Source organism: Neohortaea acidophila (genome assembly GCF_010093505.1).
Source record: "Neohortaea acidophila strain CBS 113389 unplaced genomic scaffold BDY17scaffold_12, whole genome shotgun sequence".
Lineage (NCBI taxonomy): Eukaryota > Fungi > Ascomycota > Dothideomycetes > Mycosphaerellales > Teratosphaeriaceae > Neohortaea > Neohortaea acidophila.
In genome coordinates, this window is record NW_022985521.1 from 148,107 (window position 1) to 170,153 (window position 22,047).

Genomic DNA, 22,047 nt, shown 5'->3' on the forward strand with positions numbered 1-22,047 from the left:
ACGTTGGAGATTTCACAAGAATGTTCAAAAGACGGATTTCATGGTGGTATTTCATTGGATCATTACGGTGGGCTGGCTGCTGATTGCCCTATCGACTCGATTGCATGGACTGCGACTACGACTGCGACTCATGTACCTCCTCAGGCACTATCAACTTCGCACGCCTCTCTGGGCCACGGCAAACTCTGACCACGTCGTTCTCAGACTCGTTGTTCTCGAACTCTTCGCATGGCATCATGTGCAGATTGTGATCAGGTAGAATTGTCAGCTGTGCTTCCTCCGCATCACTGATGGACGCCGCCTTCATGCTCCCCGGCGTGTCAGACTCCTCATCCTTTGGATGTTGTGGAACTGGCTTACGCGTGATCTGATGAGACGCTGCTTTCCTGAACGGTTGAGGAGTCGACATCTGCTGTCCATTGGTGAATGGGAGCGATGCGGATCTCGCCCTGGCAGCGATGGGCGTGACTCTGACTGCATTGCGGCGCTGAAGGCCTTGAGTGGGACTTTTAGCATCTTCGCCCGGGCTCTGGACGTGCTCACCTGTTTGATCGTGCTGGTGGGTGGGTGGCGAAGTGATGGTGGTGTCGATCTTCGTCACAGCATTCAGCTTCTTGATCATTCGCCTCGAGAACGAGTTTTGTCCTGGAGCGGTGGTCGGCTGCTGGAGTTGGGGAACGTTATGGTGACGGGTGGATGGCAGAGGTTGAGTGTTGGAGCGATGCATTGCAGCAGGTTGTGCATCGGGGAACGCCTGGTTTGGCTTCCTCCTCCCCGTCATTTTGGGGTGTTTGACAAAATGTGCAAGGAGCTCGAACATTCCCGAAGGAGGAAGACTGGAAGGAAGCGTTATAAATGTCGGACTGGGCGGTGCATTGTCCTCTTCACCAACAAAGAAATCCGCTTCACCTCTCGACTCTACAAAGACGGACTTGAAGAAGAGTATGTGTCTATTTTTGGGCTCACGGGTTATTCGAAACTGACAATGAATTCTTTGTCATGTAGTCACGACGAATCGAGCATTGCTGTTACCTCGCCTTCAACGAAGCATGCCAAACTTCTGGTCCCTCTATGCTTCATAGCCCGACTCAAGTCCCCGCGTATGGCTGCACATCCTCCTGAGTCTTGCAGTCCAGCAATCGGCGCAGGCGCACCCACTGCTCCTTCGCTCCCTTCAGAATCACCCTAGCCTTCTCAGTGATCATGGCGATGTTCATCTCACGTGTCGAAACCACTGGTCTAAGACTCTTCCCTGTGGCCATCGAATCCGTCTGTTGCGCTGGACTGCTCATAGCGCGCTCATGCTCCGGCAACAACTCGAAGAAATTCGAAGGCACAATCCCCGTCTCCCCGTTCGCTTTCATTGCCACCCACCATCCCTCCGTCGTAACACTGATCTCCAACACGTCATTCCGCTCGAAGGACAGCTCTCGATCCGGCCCGGGTACGCCTTCGTATGCTGCGATGGCCTTGGCCAAGCGCGTGAAAACGATCACCGGTCGCTCAGTCATGACGGATGGATGTGAGGAGTAGACGCTGCTTGACCAGGCGCTTCCTCTGCTGAATCGGATCGCGTCGAGTGTGATCTCGCGTTCGACGAAGCGTCTGAGCGATTGCAGGCTGAGTTGATTCACGAGCCGATGCTCCGATGCTGAACGCTGGTTTTGTCGCCCGCCCATGCAATGCCTCCGCGCTTGCATCCGTTGATCTGCGCGACCGGGGTGTCGTGAAGGCTCTCGAGAGTGGATGGTCGATTGTGCCCTGCTGCCAAAGACTGATGAACGGGTAACACCCACACGACGAGACCTTTCTGTCGAACTCGCCATCGTTGTCGCATCAGGATGATGCATCCCGGCGGGTGGGATCGACTAGTGTATGGATGCATCATTCACGCTGTGTTCTGCAACGAACAGATTGGAATTCCACTTCAGGCATCCATTATGTGAATGCGCCACATGGAAGCGACACCAAGGCGAGGTGAATGCCACCGATCAGCGTTACGCACGGCTGGGCCTGTCGTGCAACCCGTTCCCTGCACTAGCTCTGTCTGCACTCACTCTCGAGTTTGCTTCACCGTTCTCGAGATCTCAGTGAATAGAAGGAGGTGAGTGTCGCTGACATGTTCACTGGAGCACGTCTGTCTCTCGATATATATAAGAGAGTACGTGCTCTCTATCTTTCTTCTTCCACACACTCTTCATTCGCACTTCCTCAGCCTCCATCGCTCTCGCCACGCTCCCGAAGTTGGCCCTCAAGTCACTCTCGTGACCGCATCCACCTACGCATCCCCCGCTGTACCACGGCACCTTCAGTCACCTCCGACCACTCTCTCAGCCTCGCACGAAGATGCCTTCGCAACCAGCTCGCGAGAACCAAGCCCCCAAGGCTGGCGCTCACCAACCTCGCCCGGGCTCCAGCTATCAGTACCCCGGCACCGACATCGTTCAAACGTCACACCACAGCAATCAAGACGCGCCCGGTGCGAAAGAGCCCAAGGCTGCGGAGCAGTATCGCAAGATGGCGGGACCGTACCCCAGTCCGAAGGGCAAGAGGATTGCGGGCACGAACATTGTCCAGACCAACTTCCCTCAGTTCAACAAGCAGCAGCAGCAGAAGGAAGCAGGGGGGAAATAGGGGACACTTGAAGGTTAGGGCGAGCATCGACGGCACCTACAGGCTGGCTAAACCGAGCATGAAGATGGGCTTCTGCAATGAATGAAGATCGTTTACTCATCTAATTTATCCTCTCTTCAATCCGTCTGTAAGATCACGTCTATCAGTTGTGTCGATGGGCGTACCGGTATTCAGATTCTCTCATTACCACATCCAAGCCTCCTCACAGTTTGGCAAGGAGCTGCTCTCCGCCAACTCGACTGCCAATCTCATCAAACTCGATCTTCAGCCCCGACCTGAAGCTCTCCTGTAGAGCGCACCCAATCTTAACGGCTTGCACCGCAGCGGACAGCTTCATGGGCAGGGGCTTATCGTCCAGACAGCACTCGGTAAACTCGTTCGCCTCGTTGACGAAAGCCTGTTCGAAGCGGCCATAGTAGTTGGGTGGGATTTCGCGGCGGACACCCGACGCCTCGTGCACTTCCACCAGGTTTGTCTGCGGAGCACCGTTGACAACCACCTTGCCCTCGGTGCCAATGATCTCGGTCATGTCGTGCTGCCCGGCGGCCATCATTCGACTGCCGTAGAAGTAGGCAATCTTGCCACCCCAGAACTCCACGATGCCGACGCCGTTGTCGACGTCCGCCCATTTCTTCAGCGCGGGCTGCACGGCGGTGATGCCGACGGCGTACACGCTTTTGACGATGCTGTCCGCGCCGAAGAACCAGAGCGTCAGATCGATGTCGTGGATGTTGCAATCGACGAAGATGCCGCCGGAGAACTGGGCGTAGTCGACGAAGAAGCCGGAGGGGTCGAGCTTGTCGCATGTCTGCGAGCGGATGATGGCTGGCCGGCCGATGTCGCCTCGGTCCATACGTGCCCAAGCGTCGCGGTAGGAGGCATCGAAGCGCCGGCTGAAGCCGCACATGACTTTCAGGTCGGGTCGTTTTTTGGCGGCGTCGACGACGGACTGGCTGACTTCGACGCTTGTACTGAGTGGCTGACAGGAGGAATTAGCCATGGAGGTGCAGCAGCGGATGCACCGGGACTTGGAGACGACTCACCTTCTCGCAAAGCACATGCTTTCCCGCACCGATGGCTTTGATGGCCTGCTCGGCATGCGTGGTGGTGACGGTGGCGATGACCACAGCTTCAATGCCCGGGTGCGCCAGCATTTCGTCGAAATCGTTGAAGATCTTCGTGCCATAATGGGCCAGGTTCCTCTGTGCCCACTCTTGGCAGCGCGGGTCCGGATCACATACTGCCACCAATTCTGCTCGTGGCTAGAAGGGGGAAAGAACGCGTCAGTAAAGGGTTGTTGATCGGAAGGGCCATGCTGCTGACCGTCTTGCCCAGGAAATGCAGCGCATGGCGCGCTCCCATCCGGCCCAGTCCAGAAACGGCGACTTGTAATTTTCGCACCATTTCGACGATTGCGATTGACTGTATAGAATGAAGGTGTGAGTTGGACGAGCAGAGGCGGATGTGCAGATGCGCAGATATTGGTCGGCTGTCGGAAATTCCCAAAAGGGTTGAGACGACGTCGGAAGGGACGAAAGTGAAAGACGAGGCGACGCATGGCTCCACTGTAAAGCTGGGTCGTTCAGGACAATGTTACAACATTCTACGACTACGAATGTGATTGTAAGACTACCTGCCCATCCAGCCTCCATCAACGGTCAAGATCTCTCCATTGACATAGCCACTCGCTCTGCTCGCCAAATACACCACGCTGCCCTTAAAGTCATCCGGCGAGCCCCAGCGTCCGGCGGGAATGCGCTCCAAAATGCTCTTCGCCCGGACGGGGTCATTGATCAATGCCACGTTCATGTCAGTGTTAATGTAGCCCGGGGCAATGCCGTTCACGTTGATCCCCTCACTCGCCCACTGATTGCTCAAGGCCTTGGTCAGTTGTGCCACGCCACCTTTGCTGGACGCATATGCGGGAATATTGATGCCGCCCTGGAAGGACTGAAGGGAACAGACGTTGATGATGCTGCCTCGCTTGCCGTGCGAGTCCTTGTCTCGCGACAGCATGTGCGCGCCAACATCGCGACAGAGGGTGAAGACGGTGGTCAGGTTGGTCTGCAGGACCTCACTCCAGTCCTCGTCGGGGAACTGGTGGGCCGGATGTCGTCGTTGGATGCCGCCGCAGTTGAGCAGAATGTGGATTTGATGGCCGTCGGCGAGCACTTTCGGCACGAGTTGTTTGATGGAGGCTTGCGAGGACAGGTCGGCGGTGTAGATGTGCGCTCGGCGGCCCAAGGCTTCGACTGCCTTCTTCGTTTCTTGGTTGGACTCGTCGCGCTGAGACACCGTCAGTCTTTCGCATTGCCTTCGGCCGACATCAACCACTCACCTGGATGAGCAACACATCTGCCCCGGCCTCAGCCAGTGCCAATGCCATGGCTTGCCCAATTCCTCGCGTGCCTCCCGTCACCAACGCCGTCTTCCCGTTCAGAGAGAACAGATCTGATAGTGCCGCCATGGTGTCTTCGTGCTTCTCGAAGATTCGCTTGACAGGATTGATTTAGAGGAAATGCGGTGCGGGTAATATTATCACCGACCGAAATGTCTCGCTCTCTGTTCAGCCGAATGGAGTAACCTTCCTTCTGAGGTTGCATGCGCCTCCCGCGCGGCCTCAATCCCTTCAGTTGCCGATGCCGCCGGCGTCGGCATTACTGCATTGCAAACAGCCGCGTGCGTCGAGATGCATCGATATGTTATATAATTACGAAATGTGTTTTTGAGAGGCGGTGGTGACTAACACTGGAACACTCGAAGGATTGTTCTTCTTCCCTCCTGCCTCAACAGTGCTGTTCTTGCATTGACACCGGCATAATGAGTACCACACAGATTCAAGCGTCTGTCCTGCACGGCATCAAAGATCTGAGAATAGTCAGTACAGACGAGAGAAATACGAAGCAATCCACACACAAGATCACTAACAGGCCACCAGGAGCCCAGAAACTTGCCTGCACCAGGTGCAAACGAACTCCAAATCCAGATAGCATCAACCGGCCTCTGCGGCAGCGACCTCCATTACTACTCCCACTTCCGCAATGGCGACATCCTCGTTCGCGAGCCCCTCTCACTAGGTCATGAGTCGTCGGGTGTCGTCACCGCCGTGGGCTCTTCCGTCACCGACTTCCAGCCTGGCGACAAGGTAGCACTCGAAGTCGGCATTCCCTGCGAGCAATGTGCACGCTGCGCGGAAGGCCGGTACAACATCTGCAAAGACATGCGCTTCCGCAGCTCCGGCAAATCCTTTCCGCACTTCCAGGGCACGTTGCAGGAACGCATCAACCACCCGGCCAAGTGGTGTGTCCGGTTGCCGGAGCACATCAGTCTGGACGTCGGCGCGCTGTTGGAGCCCCTGGGCGTAGCGTTGCATGCTGTGCGGCGAAGTCTGATGCCCAAGGATGCGACGGTGTTCGTGTTTGGTGCAGGGGCCGTGGGGTTGTTGTCGGCGGCGGTGGCGAAGCTGAAAGGTGCCGGCAAGGTGGTGATTGCGGACATTGACGTTGGACGGTTGGACTTTGCCGTCAAGAACGGTTTCGCGGATGCTAGCTACACCGTACCGATGCGTCGAGGGAAGGATATTGATGAGAGTCTCACAATCGCGAAGGAGACCGCGGCCGAAGTTGGGAAGATTGATGATATTGGAGAGTTTGATGTGACTATCGAATGCACGGGTGTGCCGGCCTGCGTGCAAGCTGGGATCTACGTAAGTCTCGCCTGGAACAGACGACATTCCGCCACGCTGACAATCGAAACAGGCAACGAAAGCAGGTGGCCGTCTCATGTTGGTAGGAATGGGCAGCCCCATTCAGACGCTACCTCTCGGGGCCGCCGCCTTGCGAGAAGTTGACATTGTCGGGGTGTTCCGCTACGCCAACACGTATGCCGAGAGCATCCAGCTTGTCGAACAATCCATAAAGAGTGGCCCGGATCTCACGAAGCTGGTCACACATCGCTTCAAGGGACTTGAAGAGGCACCAAATGCTTTCAACATGGCGGGCAAGACCAAGGATGAGGATGGTCGATTAGTCTTGAAAGTTGTGATTGATAGTTTGAAGAGTTGATAGTCGACACGCTTAGAGACATGATCTATATGAGCTAAGCATTGCATAAAGTCAGGGGCTGAAGTCATCGCACGACCGAGAGATCCCTCAAGAACCCGCCCCGACGATCTGATCATCTCGATAGTAACCCGCGGGCGTGTTGCCTTGCTGGCCTGTTGAAGAGCCGCTGTCAGACGACGACAACGCAGGCAAACACATCATGCCCGCCGCAACCGATCGAGGGTATTCGTAGACCCACTGCCCGAGCGTGTTGTAGTCGCAAGTGTCCCATGTTGTGCTGTCGATGCAAATGAATGAACCCGGGACACACGGGAGATAGCTGTTGACATTGGATCCAGCATAAGGTGGTTGGCCCGGGTATGGATTGGCCAGGGAGGAGGAAGTTGGCGAGACTGCAGTCACCATAGAGGAGGATGTTGGCGTAACTGCAGTCACCATGTGGGTGCTGGTGATGGTCGTGGTGGGCATGTGGTGGCCTCTGCGAGATTCGCAACCCCACAGACATGGAGCGATTTCATCGCATACGTAGTTCGGGGCGCAGGGACAGGACGCCGAGGTGGCGGTGCAGGCGGCGGCGGTGATGTAGTAAGGAGGCATACTGTCTAAAGTCAGCGTACTTTCGCAGCCCACGGTAATGGTGGTGGTGGAACGCTTCCCCAGTCTGGCATAAGCCATTCCTGCCTGCGCCATTCGCGGAATCAACATGTAGACGAGCCATGGTGCGGAAGGGTTGTTCTTTCGGATAAGCATGTTTATGTGATGGGAGGATGATTTTGCAATGAAGAAGGAGAAGGGGGGAGAAGTCAAGCGAAGAGATGGAGATATAACAAAAGAAGGCCACTGCCCTGGCAACTGCCTACCGCTCCCTTCTCGTCCGCGGCTGCGAGGAATGTCACGACGGCGGGAGCAGAGCAAAGTGGATGCATTTACATTCTTCGCGTTGGCGGGGCGTGCAAGTCGTGTCACGGGCTGCTACACCAACGGCGGGAACTTTAGACCAGGCCTCTGGATAGGCGAGTTGAGGCCAGTGTCCATTGGTCGTAGTAATAGTTCAAATGTCCATGGCTGAGCGAGTTCATCGCCATTCGAACAAGGTTGAATGAAGTGGTTCCAGCCCGGGACGGACGAGAGAGGAGAACGCATCGCGATATGATTGGATGCGGGAAGACGGGCGCTAGTGGAAGTCCTCGGGATCTCTGCTCTTGCCCATCTGGCAGCTCTCGAGGATGTCGTCGGCCAAAAATTGGCGAATGCTAGAAGAAATGGGAGGAGTTGTTGTGGCGGAGGTGCGCCAGCTCAGCCCGAGATGAGAGGGTGGCCCGTGCGCGGTGCTCCAAACGCGCGCGCGCGCGCGTTCGCCTCGAGCCTTCCCACAACCCTTCCGCCGCCACTTTCCTCTCACAATACTCACTCACCATCAATCATGTCCGCGGCAGAAGCTGAAGAGAGCACCAAGGACGAAAAGCTAAAAGCCGCGCTCTGGTATGCCGTTGGCCAGATCGTGGACTCCGTCGGTCTCTCCCAAGACATCAACGCCAGTCCTCACTTCATCGGCGGCCTCAGTGAGATGGTGTGGGCCCAGATCGACAATGTCGCCCGCGATCTCGAGGCCTTTGCAAAGCATTCTACACGCTCGACCATTAATTGCAAAGACGTGCTGTTGCTAGGGCGGCGCAACGAAGGCCTCGACGAGCTCCTCCAAGCCGAAACTCGAGCTGTTCGCGAGAGGGATGGATGAGATGTGTACCCTCTCAAAGGTCACGGTATCGGATGTGCGGACTGCACAGCTCTTCTACTCCTGTGATCGCATTCTATTCTATTCTGGCAATGCTCGAACGCTACACAACCCTAGCCACGGCTCAAGGGCGCACCCGCCACCAGCTCCTACTGCTTGTCTGGAAACCCGAGATTGACGCCAAATGGTGGATAGACATATCTTGTCGTCCCCTTGCTCTTGTGGATCTGGTCCAATGTCTCGACTTCCGAACGATCGAGCTTGAGGATCTTCATGTTCTCCTCAATGCGCGACAGCGTGACCGACTTCGCCAACACAACATGCCCTTTGCTCACTGCTCGACGTCAGCAACAATGCAATCATCATTCAACACTGCAATCCGATTCACCTTGATAACTCAGCAGGATGGTTCCCGGCCCGACACTGTGTTTCTTCGCAATGTCCTGCACAACATTCTCTTGAAAAAGTGGACTTCCGGTGCTACCTAACGGGCTGCATGGTAAAATCATCAGCACATGGCAACGCCGAAAAACTTGCGGCCACGGGCATTCAACGCAACTCACCTGTACGCTTCGATGAGGATGTCCTTTGCTCTGCAAAAGTCGACGATGTCTTGTTGTGGTAGATAGGGATCTACATCGTATTAGCTGACTGCGGGCCTTCTGGTTTTTGCAGTGCACTCACGATTCTCAATCTGATTCACAGCGGGGGTGACTTGACAGTGCGGTAGCAGCTCCTCCAAGAACTTGACGCTGTAGTTCGACACTCCGATGGCCTTGGTCTTGCCAGTCTTGAGCAGCTTCTCCATCGCCTGCCATGTCTTCCAATGCGGCCACTCCGTGTCCAAGTCTCGGGAGCCGTCCGGATGCTTTGGAAATAGAGGATGGTTGCCATGCGCGCTCATGGGGACCGGCCAATGCATCAAGTATAAGTCCACATAGTCCAGCCCAAGTTTTTCGAGGCCCTCGTCCAGGTTCTTCTCTGGGTCGCGATGATATGTACACCACAACTTGGAGGTCACAAATATCTCCTCTCTCTTCACTCCATTTTCAAAGGCAGCTTTCAGCCCCTCGCCGACCTCACTCTCGTTGCCATATACAAATGCACAATCGATGTGCTTGTATCCGACCTTGAGCGCGTGAGCAACGGCATCCTTCACCTGGCCTGGCTCGGACTGCCATGTACCCAGGGCCAATGCTGGAATTTTAGCGCCGGTGTTGAGGGTGAAGGTCTGGTCGGTCATGACTGCGGGATGTTTGATGTTGTTTGGAGTCGATCGCAGCATCCACTTCGCCAGCCTCGGGTTCATCCTATGTCTTATTATTTATCATCTGCCGACATCGCCATGACATCGTCGGCAAAGCATGGAGAACTTTGGACCTGCACTTCCCGAAGCGGGATGTCCGGAAAAACGCATTCGCCGAACGGCGGCGAAACCATGGACGTGGAAGGCGGAGGGAGGAACGTATCTCCGCTCCTCCGCGTCAGCCTTGAGCGGCACGTCTGGAATAGGACAGATTCTCCGACCGCTCGCCGCCGGGCCCACAAGAATGACCCTCGTGACCCACTCTACGGAAAATCCTGCGTGCCGAACTGCCATTTATGGAAGGTACCCATGCCGAAGTGCCATCGGTTGAGGAGATACCTTGCTTCCGGGCGATGGAGATTCCCCGACGACAGCCAATGGCTCCTCACACACGGCGCCTCGTGCTCCATCGAGTGCTCCACTGCATCGCATCCCTCTCGCGCTCACAGGTCGTCTGACCGCGCTTCTCGTGCGCACATGCTTTTCTAGGCACTGTTGCGCATTGCACTCGCTAATCTGGTCGTTCTCCATTGCGTAATCTAGGCATTGCGGCCGCTGGATGGGTTCTTTTATGTAGGTGCAACGGCCAAGTCGGTCGTGACGCTGTTTCGTTCTCCCCTCTTCTGTCTCTTCTCCTTCCCTCTTTCTCTCACTCTTCCAAGAAATTTATCTCTCACACGCTCCCACACCCTCACCATCAGCTTGTATCTCACAACTACGACCCCTTGTCGCCGACGATGGCACCTTCAGCCATCTATGAGAATGAACACAACGAGTCCGGTCGAGATGGCCTTGCTCTCGAGACAACATCGGACGCTATCGACGAGGTCAATCTTCTCAAAGCAGAGATGCGCGTGAAGAACGGCACTGCGACTCAGCAAGAGCTCAAGGCCTACGAACAATCAAAATTCGACGCGGAGAAAGACAAGACACAATTTCGACAGTACGAGGACGCCTGCGACCGAGTAAAGAACTTCTACCGCGAGCAACATGAGAAGCAGACGGTGGCCTACAACCTCAAGGCTCGCAACGACTTCCAATCCAAGACCCGCGCCGAGATGACGGTGTGGCAAGCGATGGAGAAACTCAACACCCTCATCGACAACTCCGACCCCGACACCTCGCTCTCCCAAATCGAACACCTGCTGCAATCCGCCGAAGCCATTCGACGCGACGGTAAGCCGCGATGGTTCCAACTGACGGGCCTCATTCACGATCTCGGCAAGCTTCTCTTCTTCTATGGTGCAGAAGGGCAATGGGACGTAGTCGGCGACACATTCCCCGTCGGCTGCCGCTTCGACGAATCCATCATCTATCCTGGGACCTTCGTCAACAACCCCGACAACATCGACCCCATCTACCGCACCGAACACGGCATCTACACGCCGGGCTGCGGGCTCGACAGCGTCATGCTCAGCTGGGGCCACGATGAGTACCTCTACCACATTTGCAAAGAGCAGAGCACCCTGCCGCCGGCCGCGCTGGCGATGATTCGATACCATTCCTTCTACCCTTGGCACTCCGCAGGTGGGTATCGATGGATGATGAATGAGAAGGACGAGGAGATGCTGGCGGCCGTCAAAGCTTTCAATCCCTATGATCTCTACAGCAAGAGCGACGACCTTCCCCGAGTGGAGGAGCTGAAGCCGTACTACCTGGATTTGATCAGCGAATTCTTCCCGCCGCGAGACGGGGAGGAGGCGAGGGTGTTGATGTGGTAACGCGGTGATTTGATAGTAGTGAATACCAACTGCAGCGTGATTGAATATCGGAGATCACATGTAGACACATGTATGCACATCAATGTACCCGATGAGACGCCTTCGTTGCGCTTGGTGATATTGTCCAATCATGATTCTATGAATGATAACAAGCCACACGACATGCGCTACCATTCATTTCGCACACTGGCAGGTAGGTCATTAAAAAAAAAAAGCCCCCATCACCTTACCTCACCACGCAAGCACCATCGATTCACTTCTTTCACTGGGCATCACACTGGTATCAAGTTGCTGCTTCTCACTGCACCCGCGACTTGACCACATCAGCATCCATATCCAACGATTCAACACTCGATGTCACCCGCCTTGAACATACAATTACAGGAGGCAGCATTTGGCAGGAAGGAGCTCAATCAGCAAGCAATTCATTTGCTGCCCACTTTCAACACAGTCTTATCCGCGCCGATCAGGCCAATTAATCGTACAATACCGTCTAATCGAAGTTCACTCGCTAATCCATTCTGCCAGGATGCCTGCTTCCTTCCCGACCGCGAAGAGTAATGTACAGGACGTTTTCTGTTGCATTGTCAGAAAACGTCCAAAACCACCCGACCGCCTCCGACCAGCCCACGCGAAACAAGCAAATCGACCGTCTACTCCTCCTCCGACTCCTCCGACTCCTCATCACCCGATGTGTCCACTTGCGCGTTGGCGGCATTGAAGCTGGAGTTCGTGGGCGACTCGCTCCCGCTGAAGCCCGGCTGAGAGAACTGCGCCAACTTGTTCTTGATGTTGTTGATGGTGTCCTGCTGCTCCTTCTTGCCCATGGGCCGGTGCTTCTTGCGCTTGCCACCTCGACCGCCGCCCCTCTCTTCGTAGTCGTCATCGTCGAGAGCGGCGGCGTCATCGGGCGACGCTTCGCGGGCCTTCTTCTTGGGGAAGAGCTTGCGCACATAATCAAGCAACAAGGCTTGAACGTAGTTGGGCAAGTCGTCAATCTCCAGCTCCATGTCGTCCATGTTACGGTACTTCTCACAGTTCTCAGTGATGATGCTGGTGAGTGTGGAGATCTGCCCTTCGTTCATCTTGTTGACCGCCTCGGAGATCTCTTGTTTCTCCTCGTAGGTGACTACGCGCTGCTTCTTCGGCTTGGCCGCCGCCTTGGACGATTTCTTGCCAGGAGCAGATGACCCTGAACCGCCCTGCTGCTTTTTGCCGCCACCGGTCTTCGCGGACTTGGGCTTCTTGGTCTTGGGCTTCTCGCCAACGAATCCCGACAGAGCATTTTGCATCTCGGCAAGCTGCTTCTGGAGCGCGCGAATCGTGGCGCTCTGGTCGGCGGGGCCCTCGTCCTCCTCTTCCTCCTCGTCCTCGGCGCCGCTCTCATCGTCCGCAGACGCGGAAGACGCACGGTTTGATGCTGGTTGGTTCTTGCGCTCCCACTTCTCCTTATCGTGCCACAGCTCCTCAAAGTGCCGCTGGAACTGCACGCCAAGGTCGTGGACGGGATTGCCGATGGGATTGAATGTCAAGCAGTTCTTGATCATCAGGTCAAAGTCCTTCCTGAACTCCTCCGCAGTGGCATACAGACCACCTTTCAGCTTCTGCGACATCGTGGACAAGTCCATTGGAGTCTTCACGATCTGGCGGTAGTTTGGAATGTTCAGCGCCACGGGATCCACGGGCCAAAGGAAGACTTGATTGCTGCCGGCGTACTTCGGACTGCGCAGCTCCTCCAGCACATGCTCGCAGAAGCGCAGCTCCAACTGATGCTCCTTCCTCTTCGGCTTCGAGTAGGCAATTTCGCGATTCTGTGGAGGCTTGATGGTGCGGGCCGGACGGTTGCTCATACTTGACTGACGTCGGATTTGTGGAGTTCCGTCTGGCTGGAGGGCAAAAGCTTCGGCAGGTGTGGTTGCGGCGGCGGCGGCGGGTGGAGGTGCTGGCAATGTGGCCGCTCGAGGCTCGCGTCGCGGCTTCTCGGTTGCAATGGAAGGTGACCTCGACTTTTGCTTCACCGGAGCTAGTTCGTTTGGACCTGGAACGCTTTCCATCACTCGTTTGAAGTATGCTTCCATCGCGAACCCAGCCTGGGTCACGACGTGGTGGTCTCCGTTGAAACGTCGAGAGTTGGAGATGATCAGGTCGAAATCATCAACGAATGCCTGGACCGACCCGTATTTGTCGTCCTTGAGCTTGTTCTCCAAAGTACCGAGATCCATGGGATTCTTGATGATGTCCGGATACGTAGGAATGTTGAGGGCGACAGGGTCAACAGCGCGGAGAAAAGAGAATGAATGCTTGGTCTTTTTCAGGTTCTTTGTCTTGTCCAGCAGATAAGCCTTCTGAACGGCAGTCATCGGTTCGGTGCTGTATACAGGCCTCAAGGGTTCGGTTGTGGCGGGCTGAGCCACGGCTGGAGGTGCCATTTCTGCAGGCGTCGCAGCAACGGGAGTCTCCGGGACAGAGGGAGCCGCCGGCACTGTGTCCGCCGATGGCTCGACAAGTGGGCCGGATGGTAGCTCTTCCGCGGGAGCCACTTCATCTTTCACTGGTGCTTCTGAGGAAGACAGAACGGGTGCGGCGGCCACGTCGGCGATGGGTGCGCTGGGCGGCTCAAACGAGGGTTCGGCGATTGTGGCCGTGACCTGCTCGACGGCTGGTGCGTCTGTCTGGGCAGGTGTGGGAGCTGATGATGTTTCATTGGCAGGAGCTGCATCCATTGCAATGTCAGCATCAATGTCGGCTGTTCGGACGGGAAGTGTGGAGTCCGGACGAGCAGGCTCGGTAATGGGCTCATCCGTTACTCTACTACGTTTCGCCGCGGGCTCGTCATCGTCATCATCTTCGCGAGGTCGAACAAGGCTCTGTTCTGCTTGCGCCGGGAGTGGTAAGGGCACAGGCGCCGACGCCGGCTCTGGCTCGGATGACACGTTGGCCATCGTCACATCAATGTCTGCGGAGCCGGTGACAAGAGGCTCATCAGGTGGCGGCGTCGGATGTGAGGTACTTGCAGTCTCCTTAGGAATGAAGTCCGCAACGGGTGTGATGCCAGACTCCACGTGCTCAACTGGCGCGGAACGCTCCTCTTCCGGAAGCGCGACCGGTGTGTCGACATCAGTCGTCGGAATGGAGTCAATGTTGGCAGAAATGCTATCGGCTGTCGCGGCGTCGGCGGGTTCACTTGTCGGGATGTGGTGCTCGTTTGCAGTGACCTGGCCAGCGTTCACCAGGTCATCTTGCGATGTTGATGTTAGGAGGGCCTCACTCATGGCCACGTCGCCACCGTTGACCAGAGGGTCGCGCGGTGCCGGGGAGATGTGATCCTCATTAGCAGTGATCTCGCCACCCTTCATCAGGTCGGCTCGATCCATGCTGGGAGCAGAGAGATGTTGATCGCTAAAGAAGCAGTCAGTCAACAAGCGTTGGAAACACCGCGCACTCTCCGGGGTGAGAGCAGTGAGCAGTGACGGTGAGAGGGGAACAAAGTAAGTACGACCTACCCGTTGATTGTTGCTTCCAGAAGTGACGAAGCTGCGGGCTGCGAGGCGCTGTCCATCTCATCGTGGCGTGGAAGTGATGGAGGCGGCGGCGCCGCAAAATCCGATGCCATGATTGCAAGTCACCAAGTGAATGCAAAGCAGGCGCGTGACGTGGAGAGAAGGTGAACAGCAGGTGTGAAGGTGTCGCGGTGAGCCAAGAAGAAAGGTGAATGAACGGCAGCGTGGGCGCGCGCGTGTGGCGCAAGGTCGTCGTCGTTTGACGGAATTAAAACGCTCACCGTCGCAAAAAAGGAAACAAACAAGCGCGAAGGCGCACGTGGTATTAGGGTAGGGGCAAAGGGAAGGGGTGGCAGCCTTGTCGATAGGGTTGCACGCAGAGGTAAGGCTCTGTGCGCGAAGCGCGAGTAAGCGGGCGTCGGAGAGGCTCGGCGATCGAATAGAAGTGCAACTGCTGTTTCCAAGTTTTAAATACTTTCGGCTTTGCCGCACTGCCAAGAATGTGGCGGGAGGCGGGTCCCCGGGTGCTTCCGCCGAGCACGTGACACGTCGAAGGCTGCACAGTGAGCGCGGTCCGCGTGGCGGAGGCGGGCGGGAAGCAGGCGCCAAGGGTGAGTCAGACAACACCAGGCGGCAGCGAAGGAGGTTTGGTTGGTGTTGTGACGCTGGACGACTGGCGAATGGAAGATGGACGCCGGGCTCAAGATGGAGAGCGATGCGGTGCAAACAGCGCGGATCCACTATCGAAAGGGACCGTGCGGCGGAGTGCAGCTTCTACGCGTCGTGCAAGGCAAGGCCGTGCTGTGTTGTCCCCAGCGTGCAATGATAGCGTGCTGCAAAATGCTGAGCGGTCGGGAAGGAGGCCCGCGGCGCGATACGAGGCGGGCACGTGATGCGTGATGGACACAAGTGGGCTGTGGCTGAAGCACTTGCCGATATTTATCCTTTGGTGGGTACAAGAGCTCGTGAACAAATGCGGGAGATCGAGGATCACAAGCCGGGCAGCGGGCATCGCTTCTCTTATGAAAGCCCGTCTCTCCTTGACGCGACAGAGCTTGCTCGACATCCCCTGCTCTGATTGGCGCGTTGGACGTGGGGCGAAGTTTCCTTCGCGGACAACCCTTGGACCCGTTGCAAATTTTTGATGAGCACTTATTCCCACTGGACGCCACCGAATCACAGTCGTCTGATTGATAGCTTAGACAGAACCGAACACGTTGCGGCAACGGCCAGAGTTTCCCAAGCCATCGACCTGCCAGCGTGCGACTTGCTGCCTGAGGCTGGGATCAGTCCAACACAAACCTTCAACGGCCAAGACTACGAAACGCACGGACTCCCGGCAAAGCCAAAAGCTAAAGCATTAGCGCTTCTTCGAAATTTTGTCTCCATCGACGACATCTCGTCCGCACGCCTTGCCCGCAGTCTTCCCAGTCTATCTGTTCCATCTCTTCACCTCCTCTAATCGAAATGCCGTCAATATGAGTGCGGCCAAGCGCTCCCGACGGCGGCAATCCCCCGAAGCCAAAGCTGTCTCCCCTTCCGCCCTGCCTCCCTCCTCCAAGCGCTTGAAAACTACCCAGACCTCTCACGTCCCCGCTTCTACGAGCCTCGCCTTCCTTGTAGACGAAAATGCAAGACACGGCAGAAAGCTCGAGGCCAGGCTTACGAATGGCGTCCCGAGTTCGAGGGCAACACAAGTGGACGAGCCACATGCGGTCGTGGCACCGGATATGAAAGATGTGCAAGGCGAAGAGGAGGTCGGCAGCAGTGCCGAGAACGCCATCGGCATTTCAAGCGGGGAAGACAGCAGCGAAGATTCTGACGACGACGATGACGACGACGAGGTAGCCAAAGAGAAACTGGCGCCACCGCCCCTCCTGCACAATCTCCACAACGGGCACTCGATAGATGGCCATGGGAAAGACCGGACGGACGGGTTAGACGTGATCGCTGGTGCGGAGCGCGCTGAGGCAGGCGATGATCAGGAGCAGGTGGAGGAAGATGCGGATATGGAGGAACCGTCGTTTGGCGAAATGCTGCAAGCACGACACCCCGATCCAATCGATGTCCACGCCTCTCTCGCGAATCCCATGGCCGATCGCCAAGCACTCGTTCCCCTATCCGGCGATCGAGTTCTCGCGGCACCTTCTGGAACATCCCTTACAACCGTCCTCACCCAAGCCTTGAAGACCAACGACAAGGATTTGCTAGAGAGCTGCTTCCACACTACCGACATTCCCACCATTCGATCTACGATCCAACGCCTACAATCTCAACACGTGGCCACGCTGCTCCAACGACTGGCGGAGAGGATTCATAAACGCCCAGGCCGGACAGGCAGCCTGTTAACTTGGGTGGAATGGTCACTCATTGCGCATGGCGGCTATCTTGCCACCCAGCCCGAGATCATGCAGCAACTGAAGTCGTTGTCGCGAGTTATCCGCGATCGTGCGAATGGTCTGCAGCCATTGCTTCACCTGAAAGGCAAGCTGAATCTGTTGAGTGCGCAATTGGAGCTTCGGCGAAGTATCCAGGCCGCCTCTCGAGCGGTTCATGGCGATAGCGAGGATGAAGATGAAGAGGGGGTTGTCTACATCGAGGGCCAGGATGAAGACTGGTCGGACAGCGATGAAGACGCGGAAGCGGAGGAGAGGAGAAAAAAGTCGAAACCACACTCCGCCACCTCAAGAAGCTTAAAACCCACCGATGATGACACGCGGAATGGAATCGCGCAAGAAGCCGACGATGACAGCTCTGAGGACGAAGAGGAAGCAGAAGGATTGCTCGATATTGAGGCTTCCGAAACATCCGACGACGACGATGATGAGGAAGACGACGCCGATTCCGAGATTGACGACTTAGGCTCGGAAGAAGAAGCATCAGATCTCTCCGACAGTGAAAGTGACGTCTCGGATGCACCGGCTCCACTGCCCAAGTCCCTTAACAGGAGACGGTGATTGTGAAGCGCAGCGGCAGCAACCAACATTCTGGATGGAGGGAGTTAGGTGCGGGCGGAGTCGATCACTTCAAGCAAGCGGTAGAGGACTGCATGAATGCGAACAGTGCATGATACCCCTGATATAGCAATTTTTTCTCTCCGCGTCGAACGGAGGGGGGTGGAACACGGGATGGGCGGCGAAATGGACTTGCATAGCGGATTCTGTACCTGACAAAGCTCGCCATTGTTGGCGCTTCTTCGTGAACTCAACCTCACTGTCTCATCCTCCTGGCTGGCCTCTACACGTTCTCAAAAAAGAACGTCGCTTGCCCAGGGACAGCATTCTCCGCCACACTCGGCAGATCCTGCTTCTTCTCTCCCACTTTCACACCTTCACTCCCAGCAACGACAGTTCCCGTCTTGCCTCCCTCATCGATGGCCACAACCACCACCTCCTTACACCTCAACACCGTCTGCTTCAACCCCGGCACCATCTCTCTCAGCACCTTGACCTCATCGAATGCCAATTTCCTCTCCAAGACCGTGGACGAATCGATGCCCGTTTCCAACGATCGCTTGAGCTGCTGCACAAACGGCATGCCGCGCTTGCTCTCGGCCTTGGGCAGGGACTTTGAAATCGCAGCCAGATCGAGCTTCATGTCGTGAAAGTTGCTGCGCACGAGCTCGATGATGGAGTCCTGCCACGCGGGGTACTTCTCCGCACAGAAGATGGAGAGGCGCTTCTCCTGCTTGGGGTCGTAGGAGGTTTGCTTCCCCTTTTGCATCTTCTTGAGCTGCGCGCCCTCGGCGCTCGTGATGCTGCTGCTTGTGTTGCGCACGTAGTCGCGAGCAGCGGTCAGCTCGGGCTTTTGCTCAGGCACGCTGGGGAAGAGAGCGTTTTGGACGGTGTCTGGTTTCTTGAGGACTTCGCGCCAGATGTATTCGGACCAATGCGGAGCGATGACGGTGATCATAAGGGCTTGGAGCTCCACGTAGCGTTTGACGAGGCCGTGATGCATGCCCACCCCCGCGGCTTTGGTCGCCTCGCGGTAGAAGTCTCGAGCAGACAGGAAGTCGTAGAAGCCGGACTTGACGGCGGCTTTGTAGTTGGTGAGCTCGTACTGCTCATGCGTCTCCTTCACGAGGCCGTTCATCTCGTTCTCGAACAATTCGTCCCAGATGATCTTCTCTCCAGTCCGTTGGATGGAGTCATTGGTCTTGTGCTTCTCCTTGTCCTTGATGTCTGAAAAGATCTCGGCGGCCTTCAATTCCCGTACATCGAAGATGACACTCTCACACCATTGTCGCAATTCGTACAGACGCAAGATGTTCGCATTCGCGACCGTCTCCTCGAAGTTTGCATCCTCGATGCCATCGCCAGCGTCTGCAAGCGCAATTCTCGTGGCATCTGCACCGAACTTCGCCACGCAATCCGCTAGAGTCATAAAGTTGCCGGTGCTTTTGCTCATCTTCTCTCCATTCAACATCAGATGGCCATTGACCCGGATTGCCTTTGGCCAGTACTCCGGCGGGAACATGGCGATATGAACATAGAGGAAGAAGGTCAGATGGTTCTGGATCAAGTCCTTGCCGCTGCAGCGTTGGTCAAGAGGGTACCAGTACTCGAATTCGCGGCGCATGCGGTGAAGGGTCTCGTGGGAGATGGTGGTGGACGATGGCATTTCCTCGGTCCGGCAGAACAACCAGTCCCAGACTTCATTGGTCAACTCCTCCGGACCGATATTTGCAGGACCTCGCTCTTTGCCGAAGATGTCCTTGTGCAAGAGATGGGCGAAGGTGTAGTAAGCCATGTAGATGGTGGAATCGCTCAAGCTCTCAACGAGCTGTGCCTCATCCCATGGCAGTTTGGTCCCAAGTCCATACGACCGGGCACATGCCCATTGCGCGAGCCAGAACAGGACCTGCTCGAATGCGTTCTTCACCTCGGTCGAGAACGTCTTCAAGCCCTTGCCATCCTCTCCCGCGCCGAGCACATGTTCCAGGACTGCAGGCTGCCAGTCGTTGTCCCCCGAGCGCTCTGGTGTGCCGTAGTTCATGAACCACTGATCAAGGTGACCAGCCACGCAAATGTCTCCTGATCGACTGACGACCTCACCATCTGGCTCCGCGTAATTGAAAGCATCACCAGCGTCGATCAGTTCTTGCCTGACGAGCGGTTTGGCATCCTCCACACTCTTGCCTTTGAAGTCGCCATACACCATCTTTCCTTTGTAATAGCCCTCCTTGTACGCCAAGTCTTTCGCTTCTGCCAGCTGCTTCGCATCCTTGGGGGAGTTAATCTTCATGGTCTCGACGAGATATTTGGCTGTCAAGTTGCCGTACGTCGGCGTCTCGATGATGGGCAAGATGTCGTCAATCTGCACCCACTCGCGTTTGATCTTGTAGAAGTCTGCCTTCTTCGCCAGGTCAAGACAGGTGGCGTAGTCATCGGGGGAGTCCGACGGAACACTCGTCACCACACCCGTGCCCTTGGATGCTTTCACGCTGTCCATGGGCAGGATGCGAACGCCGTTCTTGTGTACGGACAAAGGCGCATTGACGAGCGTGCCAACCACATCGGATCCTTGCAGCTCTGCGACCTTTGGATAGACACCCCATGAGGGGAAGATGCTCTGGAACGCCATGTTCCGTGCGGCGCGATCGGAGAGGAAGAAGTACTGCTTCCCCTTTTCGATTTCGTAGATGCCGTAGGTGAGATGCGGGCCGACGAAGCAGCAGTTCTGTCCGTACATAGTTTCAGGCCTGAGGGTGGCGGGCACGAAATAGACTTCACCGCCGCTGGGAATCTTGCCCTCGACCTTGCTCTTTGCACCTTCCGCCCATTCGAGGACCTTCAACTTCAAAGCCGTGTACTCCTGCACGCCGATGCCCTCGCCCGTCTGACGATCATGGTCCATGCATGCCTGTCCATCCTTGGGACTGTAGACTGTATATCTCTTGCCGAAGCGAATCTTGCCCATTTCCTTCAACCTCGTCATCTGCCACCGCACAAAGCTGTCGTAGTAGGGATTCGCATCGGTGGTGACCATGCTCCGGCGCCAGTCCACGCGGCAGCCGAGGTTGGTAAGGTCGCGCTGCCACAAAGGCGGAAAGTACTCGAGCCAGTATTGCGGATCTGCGAAGCGGTGGATTTCTTGGATGGGAATACCAAGGGCGAGCAAGATCTGGAATTGGTACTTCAAGTGGACGTTGGTTTTGGCAGCGGCTTTGGACTTCTTGGCCGTGTGCTTCGTCACATCCTCCCTCGGAACGCCTTGCGCCGGAGCAGGAGGAGGAGGGGCACCGTTGGTCTCCTTGGCTGGGGTTCCGTTCGAGCCATCCTCTGCGACTGCGTTGAGCGGACAGCGCTCAAACTCCTGCCCAAACTGCTCGATCTCTCGGATGAGCTTATCGGCACAAGCCTTGATGGGCATGCCGGTGCAGTGGAAGCCCTGAGGATACAGAGCTCTGTAGCCCTTCATTCTCGCCCACCCCACGGCAAACTCCAGCTTACTGGCGGTGAAGGAGTGGCCCACGTGGCAAGTGCCGTTGACGTAGGGGTACGCCATTGTGCACATGAACTTGGGGTATTTCTTGCGAATCTCAGCCGGGGCGATGGAGTGGAAGGGGATTTCTTGGAGCGAAGGGGCGTTCTGTTCGAAGATGTGTGTGGAGGACCAGGTTTGCTGGGACTGCTTTTCCCAGCTGATCAGGGCATCGCGCTTCTCCGTGTTTTCGATCTTGAGCGTGCCCACGCTTTGGCTCTGGGGCGCCATGGCCTTTTGCGTTGCCTCTACCGCCGACGACATGGTTGCGTAGGGGCGTGGATAGGACGATTGGGGGAAGAGGAGGGAGGTGTGCGGGCCACGCAACCGCGGCAAGATATAACGGAGGGACTGCAGCGTGATGAGTCACGGGTTCATGCGAGAGCACGACGATCTGCGTGGCGAAGGGATGCTTCAATGCCGTTGTGCGCGAGTCATCGCATGAGGTTCGTGTCATTCATGAGAGCTCAAAAAATTCCGGGGTCGCATGAGTCAGCGCGCACATTTCAGCACGCATGCTCGCATTCAGTCACAGTGCCACTTCACTCAACACCCGGACTGCTGCCATTATGTTCATCGCGACACCTTACTCTCATAGCTTCTC

General features: G+C 56.3%; 13 protein-coding genes across 13 annotated transcripts; 5 read left to right on the forward strand and 8 right to left on the reverse strand.

Moving 5' to 3' along the window:
- Positions 1-115: 115 nt before the first annotated feature.
- On the reverse strand, positions 116-781 carry BDY17DRAFT_313607 (uncharacterized protein; the record flags this gene model as incomplete). Its single annotated transcript, XM_033735734.1, has 1 exon — positions 116-781. One exon carries the CDS (start codon positions 779-781, stop codon positions 116-118), a length of 666 nt encoding a protein of 221 aa, XP_033585572.1.
- A 307-nt stretch (positions 782-1,088) lies between these two features.
- On the reverse strand, positions 1,089-1,511 carry BDY17DRAFT_327809 (uncharacterized protein; the record flags this gene model as incomplete). Its single annotated transcript, XM_033737739.1, has 1 exon — positions 1,089-1,511. One exon carries the CDS (start codon positions 1,509-1,511, stop codon positions 1,089-1,091), a length of 423 nt encoding a protein of 140 aa, XP_033585573.1.
- Positions 1,512-2,004: 493 nt separating this feature from the next.
- Positions 2,005-2,778, forward strand: BDY17DRAFT_47117 (uncharacterized protein). Its single transcript, XM_033738421.1, has one exon. The coding sequence runs from the start codon at positions 2,120-2,122 to the stop codon at positions 2,717-2,719; it is 600 nt and encodes a 199-aa protein (XP_033585574.1). The 5' UTR covers positions 2,005-2,119; the 3' UTR covers positions 2,720-2,778.
- A 58-nt stretch (positions 2,779-2,836) lies between these two features.
- BDY17DRAFT_258067 (uncharacterized protein) lies at positions 2,837-4,038 on the reverse strand (the record flags this gene model as incomplete). Its single annotated transcript, XM_033731743.1, has 3 exons — positions 2,837-3,613; positions 3,678-3,896; positions 3,958-4,038. 3 exons carry the CDS (start codon positions 4,036-4,038, stop codon positions 2,837-2,839), a joined length of 1,077 nt encoding a protein of 358 aa, XP_033585575.1.
- A 225-nt stretch (positions 4,039-4,263) lies between these two features.
- On the reverse strand, positions 4,264-5,101 carry BDY17DRAFT_257773 (uncharacterized protein; the record flags this gene model as incomplete). Its single annotated transcript, XM_033731715.1, has 2 exons — positions 4,264-4,920; positions 4,973-5,101. 2 exons carry the CDS (start codon positions 5,099-5,101, stop codon positions 4,264-4,266), a joined length of 786 nt encoding a protein of 261 aa, XP_033585576.1.
- A 359-nt stretch (positions 5,102-5,460) lies between these two features.
- BDY17DRAFT_229940 (chaperonin 10-like protein) lies at positions 5,461-6,686 on the forward strand (the record flags this gene model as incomplete). Its single annotated transcript, XM_033730202.1, has 3 exons — positions 5,461-5,511; positions 5,573-6,340; positions 6,393-6,686. Coding segments are annotated over 3 exons (1,113 nt in total), but the record flags the coding sequence as incomplete, so codon positions are not given.
- BDY17DRAFT_47124 (uncharacterized protein) lies at positions 6,614-7,501 on the reverse strand. The gene has a single exon (XM_033738422.1). It carries the CDS (start codon positions 7,446-7,448, stop codon positions 6,786-6,788), a length of 663 nt encoding a protein of 220 aa, XP_033585578.1. The 5' UTR covers positions 7,449-7,501; the 3' UTR covers positions 6,614-6,785.
- Positions 7,502-8,082: 581 nt separating this feature from the next.
- Positions 8,083-9,811, reverse strand: BDY17DRAFT_304821 (NADP-dependent oxidoreductase domain-containing protein). Its single transcript, XM_033734775.1, has 4 exons — positions 9,118-9,811; positions 8,997-9,066; positions 8,822-8,925; positions 8,083-8,767 (listed from the first exon to the last, which is right to left on the reverse strand). Exons 1-4 carry the CDS (start codon positions 9,740-9,742, stop codon positions 8,583-8,585), a joined length of 984 nt encoding a protein of 327 aa, XP_033585579.1. The 5' UTR covers positions 9,743-9,811; the 3' UTR covers positions 8,083-8,582.
- BDY17DRAFT_257750 (kinetochore component CENP-S-domain-containing protein) lies at positions 8,122-8,436 on the forward strand (the record flags this gene model as incomplete). Its single annotated transcript, XM_033731712.1, has 1 exon — positions 8,122-8,436. The coding sequence occupies one exon, from the start codon at positions 8,122-8,124 to the stop codon at positions 8,434-8,436; it is 315 nt and encodes a 104-aa protein (XP_033585580.1).
- A 491-nt stretch (positions 9,812-10,302) lies between the features above and the next one.
- On the forward strand, positions 10,303-11,637 carry BDY17DRAFT_304825 (inositol oxygenase 1). The gene has a single exon (XM_033734776.1). The coding sequence runs from the start codon at positions 10,477-10,479 to the stop codon at positions 11,458-11,460; it is 984 nt and encodes a 327-aa protein (XP_033585581.1). The 5' UTR covers positions 10,303-10,476; the 3' UTR covers positions 11,461-11,637.
- Positions 11,638-12,113: 476 nt separating this feature from the next.
- On the reverse strand, positions 12,114-14,534 carry BDY17DRAFT_227470 (uncharacterized protein; the record flags this gene model as incomplete). The annotated part of the gene is made up of 1 exon (XM_033730160.1): positions 12,114-14,534. A coding segment is annotated over one exon (2,421 nt), but the record flags the coding sequence as incomplete, so codon positions are not given.
- A 1,698-nt stretch (positions 14,535-16,232) lies between these two features.
- Positions 16,233-18,057, forward strand: BDY17DRAFT_47313 (Dip2/Utp12 family-domain-containing protein). The gene has a single exon (XM_033738423.1). The coding sequence runs from the start codon at positions 16,439-16,441 to the stop codon at positions 17,915-17,917; it is 1,479 nt and encodes a 492-aa protein (XP_033585583.1). The 5' UTR covers positions 16,233-16,438; the 3' UTR covers positions 17,918-18,057.
- Positions 18,058-18,143: 86 nt separating this feature from the next.
- On the reverse strand, positions 18,144-21,887 carry BDY17DRAFT_304829 (uncharacterized protein). The gene has a single exon (XM_033734777.1). The coding sequence runs from the start codon at positions 21,705-21,707 to the stop codon at positions 18,198-18,200; it is 3,510 nt and encodes a 1,169-aa protein (XP_033585584.1). The 5' UTR covers positions 21,708-21,887; the 3' UTR covers positions 18,144-18,197.
- Between the last annotated feature and the right edge of the window lie 160 nt (positions 21,888-22,047).